The 14,169-nt window shown below is 38.6% G+C and overlaps 1 protein-coding gene across 1 annotated transcript; it reads left to right on the top strand.

Moving 5' to 3' along the window:
* Nucleotides 1-6,484: 6,484 nt before the first annotated feature.
* Nucleotides 6,485-10,910, top strand: zgc:113208 (uncharacterized protein LOC550591 homolog). The gene is made up of 6 exons (XM_051694834.1): nucleotides 6,485-6,795; nucleotides 7,117-7,287; nucleotides 7,400-7,498; nucleotides 7,610-7,680; nucleotides 8,903-9,033; nucleotides 9,386-10,910. The coding sequence occupies exons 1-6, from the start codon at nucleotides 6,663-6,665 to the stop codon at nucleotides 9,618-9,620; spliced, it is 840 nt and encodes a 279-aa protein (XP_051550794.1). The 5' UTR covers nucleotides 6,485-6,662; the 3' UTR covers nucleotides 9,621-10,910.
* Nucleotides 10,911-14,169: the final 3,259 nt, after the last annotated feature.

The raw sequence follows: 14,169 nt of genomic DNA on the forward strand, positions 1-14,169 counted from the left end.
TTCGCCTTACGTCATACTTAATTTATGCAATCTGGCAACCATGTATGCGGGTGCGCACGCTTTCTCTCTCCTCTTCGAAAAAAATCAAATACTTAGCGCTCAATAGTGCAATATTCGGCTCAAAGAAAAGTGTGATGCAGTCACTCCGTGTCCATTCGTGAGGCCTTGTGTGCTGTTTAGTGGCAAGTCTGCGAAAATCCCAATAGATCTTCGCATCATTTGCACACGGAGGGGACACGCGAGCAAAACCAAGTGAGAGAGGAGTATGTTTGTTATTTGTGAAAATAATGCATATTAGTATGCATATGTTACTCTGGCAGTAATCATTTCTCAGTGTCATGCAGCTTGTTTTATTCAGTTGTGTGCTGAATGGGATGCCAAACAAACCATTGACAAGACCCACATCGTGACCCATGAGCGTGTAAATGGGTTGATAATGTTTTGAGAATAAAACAACTTTAACCACTTTGAGGCAAACATTAAAATAAGCTTTAAGAATCTATCATTTCCTAATAGTTTATTTTACTGTTAAACCAGACTGATGTAGAGTGTTAAATTGAATACTAAATTATGTTTTTATTTAGAATGTTTTTAGCACAGGTGTCACAAAGATTCAACAATCTGAACAAGTTCAGTATCATAATTACTATATATATATATATAGTAATTATGATACATCTCCACTTCATACAGAGCACCCTCAGTGACTTTGATCTGGAACCGGGCCTGCAGCCTGAACTTGTTCAGATTGTTGAATCTTTGTGACACCTGTGCTAAAAACATTCTAGACACAGTGCAAAGAAAGAAACAGTGCGCAGGTGTCAAGTACTTATCTTGACACGGTGTTTAAAATGTGCCGGTCCTGCGCGAGACGCTGAAGAAAAAACGAGACGCGGTGCAAATGTCAAAAACATTCGTCCAGCATGTGTTTACATAGGAAAATAAGGGGAAAACAGAACAGATGCGCGCAAAAACACTTTCGGTGTGAACGGCCCCTAACACGTCCATTCGCGCGTCTGTGAGTGGGAGCGCGAAACAAGTTCGGTAAGCCTGTTTATTTTTTCATTCATTACAAACCCGAACCCAACCCCGAAGTCCTACTTGAAAAATTGACCGAACCCGAACCGAAACCCGTCGGGTTCTCATTTCCCGTCGGGCCTGGCTGAGTCGGGTCCCTTTCTTCAGCGCTCAGTCAGCTGTTCAACTCTTTGGGCTTCAGCCAAGCCAAACAGTGGTTAGGTGAAGAGTTGCTGATTTAATTTAGACCATCACCTGTGCGAACAGTTAAGGCAGTTGCATTGCATTCATTAGAAATAAGTTGGTGCGTAAAACGGGCTCTATTAAACAGTGGACCATGGGTACACTCGTAAGGGTGTAACGTAACGTGTCACACTGAACACGTTTTTGCATCCTCTGTAAACATGCGCTAGCAAGACGGACATCTTTGACGTCTGCGCTTTATTCTTTTCGTGGAGCTGCTTTTTAGAGTGAGGATGCGTTCGACGAGAACGGCCCCTAATGGCATGGAAGTTGAGTGGATGAGTTCAATGATCCGAACTGCGCTCAGTAACTTGGAAAATGTAAGCCTAGTAGTTAAAATTGTGGTCCCCGGTAACCGAAAGATAGGCAGCGCTTGAACCACTGTCACTCTGTTTGAGCAAGCCACTAACCTCAGGTTAGAATGGCCAAAGAAGTAAGTTGCTTTATATTAAATTTTGAGTCCCTGGTAAAATATTATTTGTTTGAGTTATCCAAAACATTTCAGACTACACATTTGAGTTCAGATTGATTAAATTATTTTAATTAGGGTTTGGATTACAGATTTATACAAGTATGATTTAGATAATTTGGTAAAATAATAAGTTAAATTACTAAAGATTAAAAACAGCTCATACACGTAAACCAGTTTAAAATGTTAATTTGATATAAAGACAACAAACACAAAACTGAATGTACTTACTTATATTAAATGTACCTCAAACACATTTAGAAGGACATGGAGTTTTATTTACTAATGCAACATGACTGCTTTCAGCTATATGAGTAATTTGATATCTAGATAAGCTTCTCTGCTTCATGAAGAATGGACAATGAAAATAAAACAATCATGGTTATTAACTCTGAATCCCCCCCGCCCACCAGCACAAACACACACTTGCTTCTCTGTGTTAATTAGGCTCACTGTTAATGTGTTAATTAAAGGTGCAGTATGTAAGATTCAGAAACCCTTGTTATTAACGACACCTGTGGCCGTTAAGTGAACTGCAGCCAGCTACCTGTTGCTCGTGCTCGCGCACACACTCCATTGGGACGCGAGCGAGCATCGACCAAAACAATGATGTAATGTACAAAGAGACTGAACCTGATTCACGGACATCATGCTGACAGATGAGGTAGCATAACTGAAATTACACATTTATGATTGTTTTACTTCAAACTTTGAGACTGTATATTATATTTGACTCTCCAGTGCTGGAACAGGGCTAAAACAAAGTGTGGATATAGGTCTGACTATGCGAGACTGTAGTTTGAAGTAATCACTTTTCTTTGCATGATACATTGACTGCATTTATACGATAGCCTATGTCGGCGTTAGCTAGCTAGCCAGCTTTATCAATAGCTGTTAGCTAAATTTGGTGGATGATGACAGTAGCTGTTTATAAAATAGACTGTACATTATAAATATGTTGACACAATTCAGTATTGATGTGATTCCATCACAACTGTCATTTTGATATATCGATGTGCTATTGTTTTATAATAATAGAATGTATATATTTTCTGTATAACCAAGTTACGTTACACTAATGAATGGGTCTTTTGCATTATCTTGAACATTGTCTAGCATTCATTTTATGTGTTATTGTAGTTTACCTTGCTGAATAATTACAGATTAACATTATGTCAGTTACTGTGAATCAGCATACCTGACTTTTAGTATAAAGAGAAGATCATTGAAATTATTTGAAAGTTACGAAGCGAGGTAGCTTTCAGTTCATCAGCATTAGCAGGCAAGATCAAGTTAGCTAAAATTACACAGATCAATCCTTATGGCACTATATTTCACATGCTTTGCAGTTGTGTAAGCTTACATGTCCAATAAGAAGAATGCCAATTCAGGGTCGGTTTTGATCCTCAAAACCGAACGAAGGTCCCTCCAGGAATCAAATGCCCTGCCAATGTTCACTCTAGTTTTCGCTCGACCACGATCATGTTCCTGCTTAGCCAGATGGGATTCAGTAGATAAATGTTTTTTTTTTTTTTTTTTTGGGCTTACTCTGAGTTTTAGCAGTCGGTGTTGTGCTGGGAGCCGGACGTTTGCTGGATTCCATCTCTAAGGGTGTGTTCAAACTTGGCAGGTTTGGTTCGATTAAAATGAACTCTGATGCGATTGCTCTGTTAGTGCGGTTCATTTGAACAAGTGTGAACGCTGCCATCCGAACCTTGGTGCGCACCAAACAAGCAGACCGAGACCGCCTGAATAGTGGGTCTCGGTCCGCTTTCAAACGAACTCTGGTGCGGTTCGATTGATATATGAATGCAACATGGACCAAAGACGTCTAAACAGACCAAAAACAGGAAGTAATTTGCCTAATACTGACCTCAAGCATACCTGGTTCTTTTCATCATAGGAGCTATGTTGCCCATTACAGTTCGGTACAGGCGTCGGAACCGCCGCCAGCCATCCTTGCAGCATATATTCGTTTGTGTGTGCAGCGAAGGAATTTTGACTCCTTTACACATTTTATTAGCTCATTGTTTGTTCTCAGCTGGTAAAAAATACCACCATATACACATACATAAATATAACGAGCGCATTTCGCCCAGCAGCCAGCATTGTTACATATTGCACCTTTAAGAACAAATTTACAGATATTTGGCTGTGAATTCAGAAACTCCAACAGTGAAGTCCACCAACAAAGTCAGGTCATAAATAGACACAATATGTCCTTTTTTTTTTTTTTTTTTTTGTATGTCTATTTATACTCTTACCTTGTTTTATATTCTGTGTCTCACTGTACTGTTCTGTGTGCACTTGCTTGTTTCTCCTGTGGCCAAAAATAAATAAAAATTCCTTGTGTACATGAGCACACTTGGCAAAAGAGCTCATTCTGATTTTGATTCTGAATAGCATTCTGACATATGGGAGCTGGGATAGCTGAATAGAAAACAATCTGTTGCTAAAAATAATCAGCTTGGCTTTTCAGACTCATGCATACTTACTTTTCCCTGAATATCACAGTGGATTAACAAATGAAAACATAAAAACACAATAGGCTTTATGGGTAGGGTTTGGGAGATATTCTCCCAATCACTCCAGTGCCTTCAGGGAAATGGAAGTTATGCAAGTATTTATAATGCAAAAAAAAAAAGAAAGAAAGAAAGAAAAAAAGCAGTGAAGCAGAGGACATTTAGTTATTTGTGAGCTTCTGTGTCTGATTCTCAGAATATTTTCTTTAGCACATTTTAATGCTGTTACTGTTTAAACCCATGTTTCACATCATAATTTGCTACTAAATGTGCATATGTTTGACAATGCACTACATTTTTTGGACAGTAATGTAGAAAATTCTGTATATTTACAGCAGAAATTGGAAAATATATTTCAAAGAAAATCTTTTACCTTACTAACTCAGTGAGTGTTGTCTGGCAATAGAGACTTGATAAAAGCAGTCTCTACCAGTCTTTCTCATACTTTTCCTGGCTAAAACTCTTGAGAGGGTTGTTTTCAAGTTGTCTGCTTTTCTTTCACAGAACAACCTACTTGACAAACATCAGTCCGGCTTCAAAAAAGGACACTTCAATGAGACTGCCCTTTTGTCAGTAGCTGAAACCCAGTGACTGGCGAGAGCTAACTCCGAATCATCTGTCCTCATTCTCCTTGACCTGTCTGCTGCTTTTGACACCGTGAACCACCAGATTCTCCGGTCCACCCTTTCCGACCTGGGCATCACAGAAACTGCGCTTGGATGGTTTGAATCATACTTCACAGAAAGATCCAACAAGGTCTTCTGGGGAGAGATGTCCAAGTCACACTAGCTAACCACTGGTGTTCCACAGGGATCCCTCCTCTTCTCAATCAACACTACCTCCCTTGGACTGATCATTAAGGCAAATGGCTTTTCTTACCACTGCTACACAGATGATATGCAGCTTAACCTGTCGTTCCAGCCTGGTGACCCCACTGAGCTCGTATATGTGTCTGCCTCTTGGAGATCTCGACCTGGATGAAGGAACGCCACCTTCAGCTCAACCTTGCCAAGACAGTACTCCTCAGGATCTCAGCCAAACCTTCTGTTGACCACTACCTCACTATTCATCTTGGTTCAACAACACTAAAGCTAACCAGGACATCCCAGAATCTGGGAGTGGTGGTTGATCTTATCAACCGCCCGGTCTTTTACATCATCAGGAAAATCATACCTTTCCTGTCTGAATATGCTGCACAGCTCCTGGTCTAAGCTCTGGTCATTTCAAGACTGGACTACTGTAACACTCTGTTGGCGTTAGTGCAATTAAGTCACTGTAGATGGTACAGTATTTATTGGGCAGTGTGTCTGGACTTCAGTCAACCAAAGAGGACTCACGGCACCCCCCTTTTGATTTCACTCCAAATGGCTACCTGTAGCTGCCCGAATCAAATTCAAGGCTTTGACTCTGGCTTTCAGGACAGCCAATGGAACAGCACCATTTTACTTCAATTCACTCCTCCAGGTCCCCACTCGCTCTCTGGATTCAATGATCAAGTGGTGCCTGGTGGTCCCATCGCAAAGATGCACGGTCCATTTCAGGATCATTCACTTTCTCTGTTCCTCTGCAGTGGAATGAGCTTTCAACCTCCACACGATCTGCTGAAACCTTCTCAACATTCAAGAACCTGCTGAAAACACATCTCATCCGCAAGCACCAAACTACACAAATTGCATTTACTATTGAATAATAATAATAATAAAAGACGTGTAAAGTTCCTTTACATGTTTTTTATTGTCTGTTGGGCCACAATTCACTTCAATCCTATTATTTATCAGTTAAGTCCAGTTAAAGTCCAATAAACAAACAAACAAACGATTCAATAAAAAAATAAAAAATAAAAAATAAATAAAATAGACTTTAACATTACAATAATGTACATCTAAATATTGCTGAACAAAATAACCTGAGGAGCTCTCTACAATGCAAATGATCACATGGAAGAAAAACTTTAATAAATTTGGGGAGCGGCGCTGCACTTCTGTATGGGTGAAGATTCACAGATTTACAAACGACATGGATTGAACCTTCACCGTCTCGCAGGGGTGTCACTGGTTAAGTTAGTGTTCACTCGTTGTAAATGATCAGTAACGGTTCGGTGTGCTTAGATAAATTCAATAATACATGATTTTTGTTTCGTTTCATTTATTAGTAAAGTTTGCTTTAATCGTTCCAGATCAGAGAGACCGCCTCTAATGTAAAGTGTGAGCATGCGCATTGCGCACTATACTCAGTTGCGTTGCGTAAACACGGAATCTGTTGTTGTCAGGAAGCTATACAGATTATTTATTGTGCAGTTAATTAGTAAAGGCTTCGCACATTTCCTAAGCAAAGTGTTAAGGTGTCTGTGTGATCCTTTCTCAGTAAACCATTTCCGTCTGCTACAGTTAGGCCTACAAAAGTCATTTAAAATGAATGACGAGGACAAGAGAGAAAGCAAGAAGATGAAAAGAAAAATAAGTAAGGACGATTCAGCTGCGAGGAAGAGACAGAAAATAAAAGACAAAAACGAGAGAAAGAGTGGCGCAGCTCAAAACACAGACGGTGTGTATCTGTCTATCTATCTGTATTTATCTGTCTGTCTGTCTGTCTGTCCGTCCGTCCGTCTAGACAATTTATCTTGGGACTTTAATTGTCTTGAAAATAATGTAACAATTCAAGAATTCTCAATGGTCCTAAAATAAACCTATTTTTATGCAAAATATAGTTTCATCTTTTTTATTTTATTTTACTTTATTTTATTATTATTATTATTATTTTTTATAGTGTTAAATATGACCTCATCCACCCATCCATCTACCCTCTCTCCCTCTTTACATATTTAAGAGATTGTGTTTTATTATGTGTTTTCCCTCTGATCTTCAGCTCTTGGGGGAAAAGTTGACTCCACAAAAACTAAGGTGAAGCATTCCGACAAGGACAAAGAGAAAAAACATAAATCTGCCCACTCTTCAGATGAGAAGACAAAAAACTCAGATGAAGGCAATAATACCTCTAAAGTAAAGAAAAATGAGAAAGGACAACTTGTATTTAAAGGTGAACCTATCCATTTTGTGTTGCATTTCACTGTGTCAGATGCAAATCTCACTATGTTGTCATTCACTAACTAAAGTGAAACTGCACATTTTTCATCTCTCTGTGGTTGCAGACCACCCAGAGTTCAAACCTAACATGACGCCCAAAGAGGTATTGCAGGCAGGCAGTTTTGGGGGCACCTATTTCAGGCCTATCTACTCCAGCATCACAAGTATGGCTCTCTTTGCTCGAAAGCTGTGAACTTCCATTCCAATAGACAGATCTTATGTACATGTGTTGTCATTTATAATGCATTTGATCAAGAAGGGTTTGTTTTTTACAGAGCAGCACTATAAGGACGTTTGGCAGGAGCTTCCCAAAGACTGGCTGGATGGACTGGACATACCTAAACAGGTATTATTCATTATCATTGAATTGTAATATAGATTAAAAAACATGTATGTAAAAACATTTTCTTAATGGGTCTCAAGAAGATAAATGAGCTGAATACACTCCTTTCATGCATATTATGTTTGATTTAGTTGACTCATTTTTACTTTGTCATGATTGTAGTTTCCAGTAGAGCTATTTGAGCTCAGTTCATGGGAAGTGGTGTATTAATATTACTTAATAGAATCATTATTTATACTGTGATTACTGATTGGCCATTATCGTTGTTAAGTGTTTGCATTGTGATGATGTGTTTGAAACAATGTGTGATGTGTTTGAAATGATGTGTGTTGTGAAAAGCGCTATACAAATCAAAATTACTTGACTTGTGCTCTTAGCAGTATTTCATGTCAGCAGATTAACTGTCATTTGGGAATGGATTTACCCCTTTAATATGATGCTCAGGGGTATGAGCATGTGGTAAGTGACTCACGCAAAAGGAAATAAGGAAAACCATGAAATGTTATTCAGCCATAAGATAATAATTAATAATAATAATTATAATAATAATAATAATAATTTTATAATTAATATAATTAATTATAATTTTCTTTATTTATCACACATTATACATTTGCACATATACAGTGAAATTCTTCTTTTTCACATATCCCAGCTAGGCTGGGGTCAGAGTGCAGGGTCAGCCATGATACAGCGCCCCTGGAGCAGATAGGGTCAAGGGCCCAACAGTGGCATCTTGGCGGTGCTGGGGCTTGATTTTTGGGTGAACTACTGGTCAGTAACCCAGAGCCTTAACCGCTGAGCTACCACTGCCCCCAAGATTACTTGGGGGCAGTGGTACCTTAACCGCTGAGCTACCACTGCCCCCACTTACTAAGACCTTGCTTTAGTAAGACCTTGCTGAAACGTTTAGTTCTTCTTGGCCCTAATGAGGACATGAAGTAAGGGCATGCAAAAAAAAAAAGAAAAAAAAAGCTTGCATTGGGAGAGCTTACCCTGGATAGTTTACTTTAAAACATCTTCAATCTTTAGGATGATTTTCAGTTTCTGGCTTTTGCACTGGTTCACCAATTTAAACTACTGACCCATGTACATATGCATTTGGGATATAATTTTAACATTTGTGGACATTTAGGCATGTTTTAGAGTGTTATGTTTATTTCAGTTGTATTTTACCTGACTGTGTATAGTGCATGTGCATTTCATAGTGTTGTGTTTATCTCAGGTGGCATCATTAACGTACAGGGAAAATGTGAACACCTATAAAGTGAAGTGTGGAGGCAGTCTAGAGATGTGGGAAAGCAGTGGGTGGATCGTGCCCCAGGACCCATATGGCTGGTTCCATTGGTACTGCAGGCAAGAGCTGCTGCAACTTACCTTACAAATACATGGACCTCTGTAGGGACATATTTTGAAAACTGAACGTGTTGTGATGGCAGCTGTGTGGTTTAGATACTTTGAAATCTAACTGGAAGAAAATGTTTTAAGATCTCAGAAGCCACAGCCCAGTAGCTACAAAAAGCTTAAATTAAGAAAGCCCTAATATATAAATCCTTATATATTAAGAGTAGTATCACTGCGTTTACTTCACTTAAGGGATTTGTTGCAGTTGGTTGCAGACTTTAGTTCACACATACGGCTTTGTAAATATGCACTCTCTGGATTAAATGCACAATACTCACATGCTCATGTTCTCTCTTCCCAGCAGATTTTACCAAGGCAGGCGCACAGAGGGTGATGCACGCCAGATCAGTCGCTGGGCCAAATGTGCAGGAGTTAAAGGTCGCTGGCGGAATAACCTCATAACAAAAGTGGTCAGGTCCGGTTGTGCTTACGACAACCACAGCGTTTCCCCGGTGGTCAGGCAAACTCTGCAGCACTGGGGCTACAAACTCACCTTGGAGGACTACAAGGAGGGAGCAAAGAGAGTCAAACTCAAATAACATTAACAGACTCTGGCAAATAGACCTAATTCAGTTTAACACAAGGTGCAGATAGCACTGGCAATTGTGCATGGAAATTAAAGGAGTAGTTCACCCAAAAATAAAAATTCTCTTATCATGTACTCTCCCTCATGCCTTCTCAGATGTGTATGACTTTCTTCTGCAGAACACAAATGAAGATTTTTAGAAGAATCTATCTCAATCTCAGCTCTGTACATCCATTGAATGCAAGTGAGTGGTGACCAAAAAGCATATAAAGGCAGCATAAAAGTAATCCATAGGAATCCAGTGGTTTAATCCATGTCTTCTGAACTGATCCAGTAGATTTTGGATGAGACAAACCAAAATGTAACTCCTTTTTCTCTATAAATCTTGACATCAGCAGTCTCCTTGGCGATCATGATTTCAAGCTCAGTTACACTTCCTAGCGCTCTGTGCATGCATCAAGCACTAGGAAGTGTAATCAAGCTTGAAATCATGATTGCCTAGAGAATCGTGCCTTGAGACTGCAATGGCAAGATGTACAGTGAAAAAGGAGTTACATTTTGGTCTATTCTCACTCAAAACCGATTACATCTCTTCAGAAGATGGATTAAACCACTGGAGTTTTATGGATTACTTTTATGCTGCCTTTTTGTGCTTTTTGGAGCTTCTAAGTTTTGGTCACCATTCACTTGCATTGTATGGACCATCAGAGCTGAGATATTCTTCTAAAAAACTTTATTTGTGTTCAGCAGATGAAAGAAAGTCATACACACCTTGGATGGCATGAGGGTAAGTAAATGATAAGAGAATTTTCATTTTTGGGTCAACCATTCCTGACAAATTTGTTCCAAAAATTGCCTTTTTATTTGGACTTCAAAGTCCAAAGTCTTCTGTATCCATATTCAATTACCTCTGCACCCTGTAACTGGCAAGTAAGTTTTCAGTAAGCTATTTTGGCTAATTGAACAATTAGGCTTCACAATTGTCCCTTTTGAAAATGTTGGATCCAAGCAGAAGTAGACTTTTTTTTTTTTTTTCTAGATCTGAGAACACTGCCACACTTTTAGACATGTCTTGGAGAAATTATGAGAAAGGATTTGGGATCGGATATGGGTGTTTTTACAATGATTTTACAATGCTACTTTTTTTTCAAGGTTTATTTTTATACCTGCTGAACACGCACACTCATTTATAAATGTCTCATGATATAACTTTTTTTTTTTTTTTTTTTTTTTTTTTTTTTACATTTTTTGTTATAAAATTACAAACTTTCTTTATGACATCTGAATGCAGTTTATCAAAAGTTAATAAAAGGTGTTTTTCCTAACCGTTATTTGTGTCTTTTTTTTTTATGTCGGTACACATTGCATCCATTAATCATGTTTGTACAGGAATTATTATCTAGAAACATGTGTCATGATTGATGACTGAACTATTAATATTTATCCTGAACGATCTTTGAAAAGCCTGGTATACAGTAAATGAAGGCATCGTGTCAGTTAAAACCTTGTATATACTTTCGACTGGCACCGCAGACTGCGCGCGCACCTCTTTAAATTCTAGAGGCTTTCATACTCGACGAGTCCACCGTTGTACTATTCTGTAAAACCACAGGGGGCAGGCCAGAGAAAATATAATCGGAATCATCAGGAAATAGTAGTAAGAAGGAGTAGTTTGCCAGTCAGACGCAATTACTTAAAACCTTTACAAGAATCTTTGTAATAAAAGCATCAAACTACAATCTGGTTTTGATTTTATTCGATATTAAAACACTGGATAAATACTTGCATCATGCCTTAAAATGCTAATATAATATTTGACATTACTCCTATAAATTTAGAAATGCATATCGAAATGCTACAGTATTAAACATTTTTCACACAAACTATTCAAAACAATTTAAATCTAAAGAGCAATGTGCGCACTGTTCGCTCAAGCCTGGTTAAAACTGAGCGAACAGTGCGCGCGGCGTCGCATTTAAAAATGATCTTGAGTGAGGCAACATTGGCTATATTGCTAAACATGTTCAGATACAATGCAAACACACAAAAACAAACCAATAATAACAAAAACACAATAAAAGTAGGTTAATCATAATAATAAACTAAATAAAAGAGGGGTTTCAAAAGAAAATGATAATCTAAGTTAGATAAACATTTTAACAAATCTTTTTGCTTTATTATTTTTACAAAGATTTACCATATTTTTACCATGCCGTGCTATCAGAAATACAATAAAATAAGGTTTATTTTCTGACCATTTCATCTTATGCATAACGAATCTTCCATTAATAGGAACAGAAGTTTGTTGCTTTTTATTACAAATGTTCTTAAGACTTTTACATTGCCAAAAAAAAAAATAACCAAAAATAAAACAAACAAACAAAAAAAATAAAATAAAAAAAAATAAAAAACATTTAGGGCATAAAAAGATAACCAAGGTTAATGAAAATTAGGTAAATTTGCCTTATTCATGAAACATGAGCAGAACAAAATTTGTGTGCAATTCGTTAGTACAACAATTATTGTGTAAATTGACATTTATTTAAATGGGACAATTTACATAATCATGCATTTACACACACATTTATTTATTTTTTTGCTCATGTTTCATGAATTAGGCAAATTAACTGCTCAGTCACTACACTGCATGTTAGTATTTCTATAAGAGTTTGTGTGAATGTAAGGATTTCAATGTATATTTTATAAGCATAAAATATAGCTAGTAAAGGCGCCTTCTACACACTAAATGTCGCAAAGACTGCATTGCTGTTTAGATTTAAATTGTTTTTATTAGTTTGTGTGAATTTCTTTTTTTTAAAATGTATAGAAGTGTGGTGACTGGGGGCGGGGGGGCGGTCATAGCAGTCTGCTATGGGCTCAGTAAAATGTTGTATGATTGGCTGTGAATAAAGCAGACGCGGCTGCCGCAGCCTCTCAGAAAAAGATCAAATCGGCAGGATTTTGGGCATACGAGCACCGCTTGCGCGACTTCTACGCACCGCTATCAAAACCGCCTGCGATTTGCCGCTTTCCGCGGGCCTCACACTGAAAATGAGCTAGACACTCATGCTTGCCGCGTTCCGTGTGAAACGGCCTTTATTCACAGCCAATCATACACATTTTTACTGAGCTCATAGCAGACTGCTGAAAACATGAAAGAGGAATTTCCCGAGTTATATTAGGCCTCAAAAATATCGTAGAGATTTGAAAAAGCACGAGTTGGTTTGCCAGGTAAAATAAAGTGCGAAATTAAATGTACAAAAAAATACATATTTTTTTTATATATATATTTTCTAAAATTTCTTTACTAAATTCTAATGAAATTATAAATAATAACAAATAAAACATGATTATGATGAACAAAATAATGCATCAAGAGCTCTTGTAAGCAGATCACAGACATACACAAATCAACAATAAACACAAATGCCATTTTTTACTTCATCATTCGTTTATCTCATTTTTTTATCACAAGTTTCATGTTCTCAACTGATCATGACTTAACTGAACAACTAATGATTTGATATAGCTTCTATATGACTATACACAGTTAAAGAAACAATATGAGCCCAGTTTAAAATCTGTTTGGTCCAACTGGCTGATGACCTGAATGTGTTTTACTGTAGATGTGAAAAGCCCAGTCTCACACCTTTCACCTATTCTGACATTCACTTCACACCAACACCTCCTGCAACCACCTTCCTCCCCCCTCCTGCTACTCAACCTGCCCTGGAAACAAAAGACAAGAAAAGCACAGGGCCCAGATAGAGTTTCACCCACTTGTCTAAAAGCCTGTGCTAACCAGCTGGCCCCCATCTTCACACAGATCTTCAACACATCATTGGAGCAGTGTGAAGTTCCCTGCTGCTTCAAATGCTCCACCATCATCCCTGTCCCAAAGAAACCCAAGATTGCAGGACTTAATGACTACAGACCTGTCACCCTGACGTCTGTGGTCATGAAGTCATTTGAGAGACTGATGTTGGCCCATCTGAAGTACATCATTGGACCCCTTCTGGATCCCCTGAAGTTTGACTATTGAGCTAACAGGTCTGTGAATGATGCAGTCAATATGGGACTGCATTACATACTGTAACGTCTAGACAGACCAGGGACTTGTGCAAGGATCCTATTTGTGGACTTCAGTTCGGCTTTCAACACCATCATCCCTGCTCTACTATGGAATAAATTAACCTCAGTAGCTAGTGGTGAGACTGGGGAAATTCACTTCCAGCACATGTACGATCAGCACTGGTGCCCCCAGGGATGTGTGCTCTCCCCACTTCTCTTCTCCCTGAACACAAATGACCACACTGCCAAGGACCCTGAAGTTTGCAGATCCTGAAGTTTGCAGATGACACTACAGTCATCGGCCTCATTCAAGATGACGACGAGTCTGCATACAGAAGGGAGGTTGAACGGCTGGCTCACTGGTGCAGTCAAAATAACCTGGAGCTGAACACGCTCAAAACAGTGGAGATGAGAGTGGACTTTAGGAGGAACACCCCAGCATCGACCCCGCTCACCATTCTAAACAGCACTGTGGCAGCAGTGGAGTCATT

This window comes from Myxocyprinus asiaticus, chromosome 4, assembly GCF_019703515.2.
Source record: "Myxocyprinus asiaticus isolate MX2 ecotype Aquarium Trade chromosome 4, UBuf_Myxa_2, whole genome shotgun sequence".
Classification (NCBI taxonomy): domain Eukaryota; kingdom Metazoa; phylum Chordata; class Actinopteri; order Cypriniformes; family Catostomidae; genus Myxocyprinus; species Myxocyprinus asiaticus.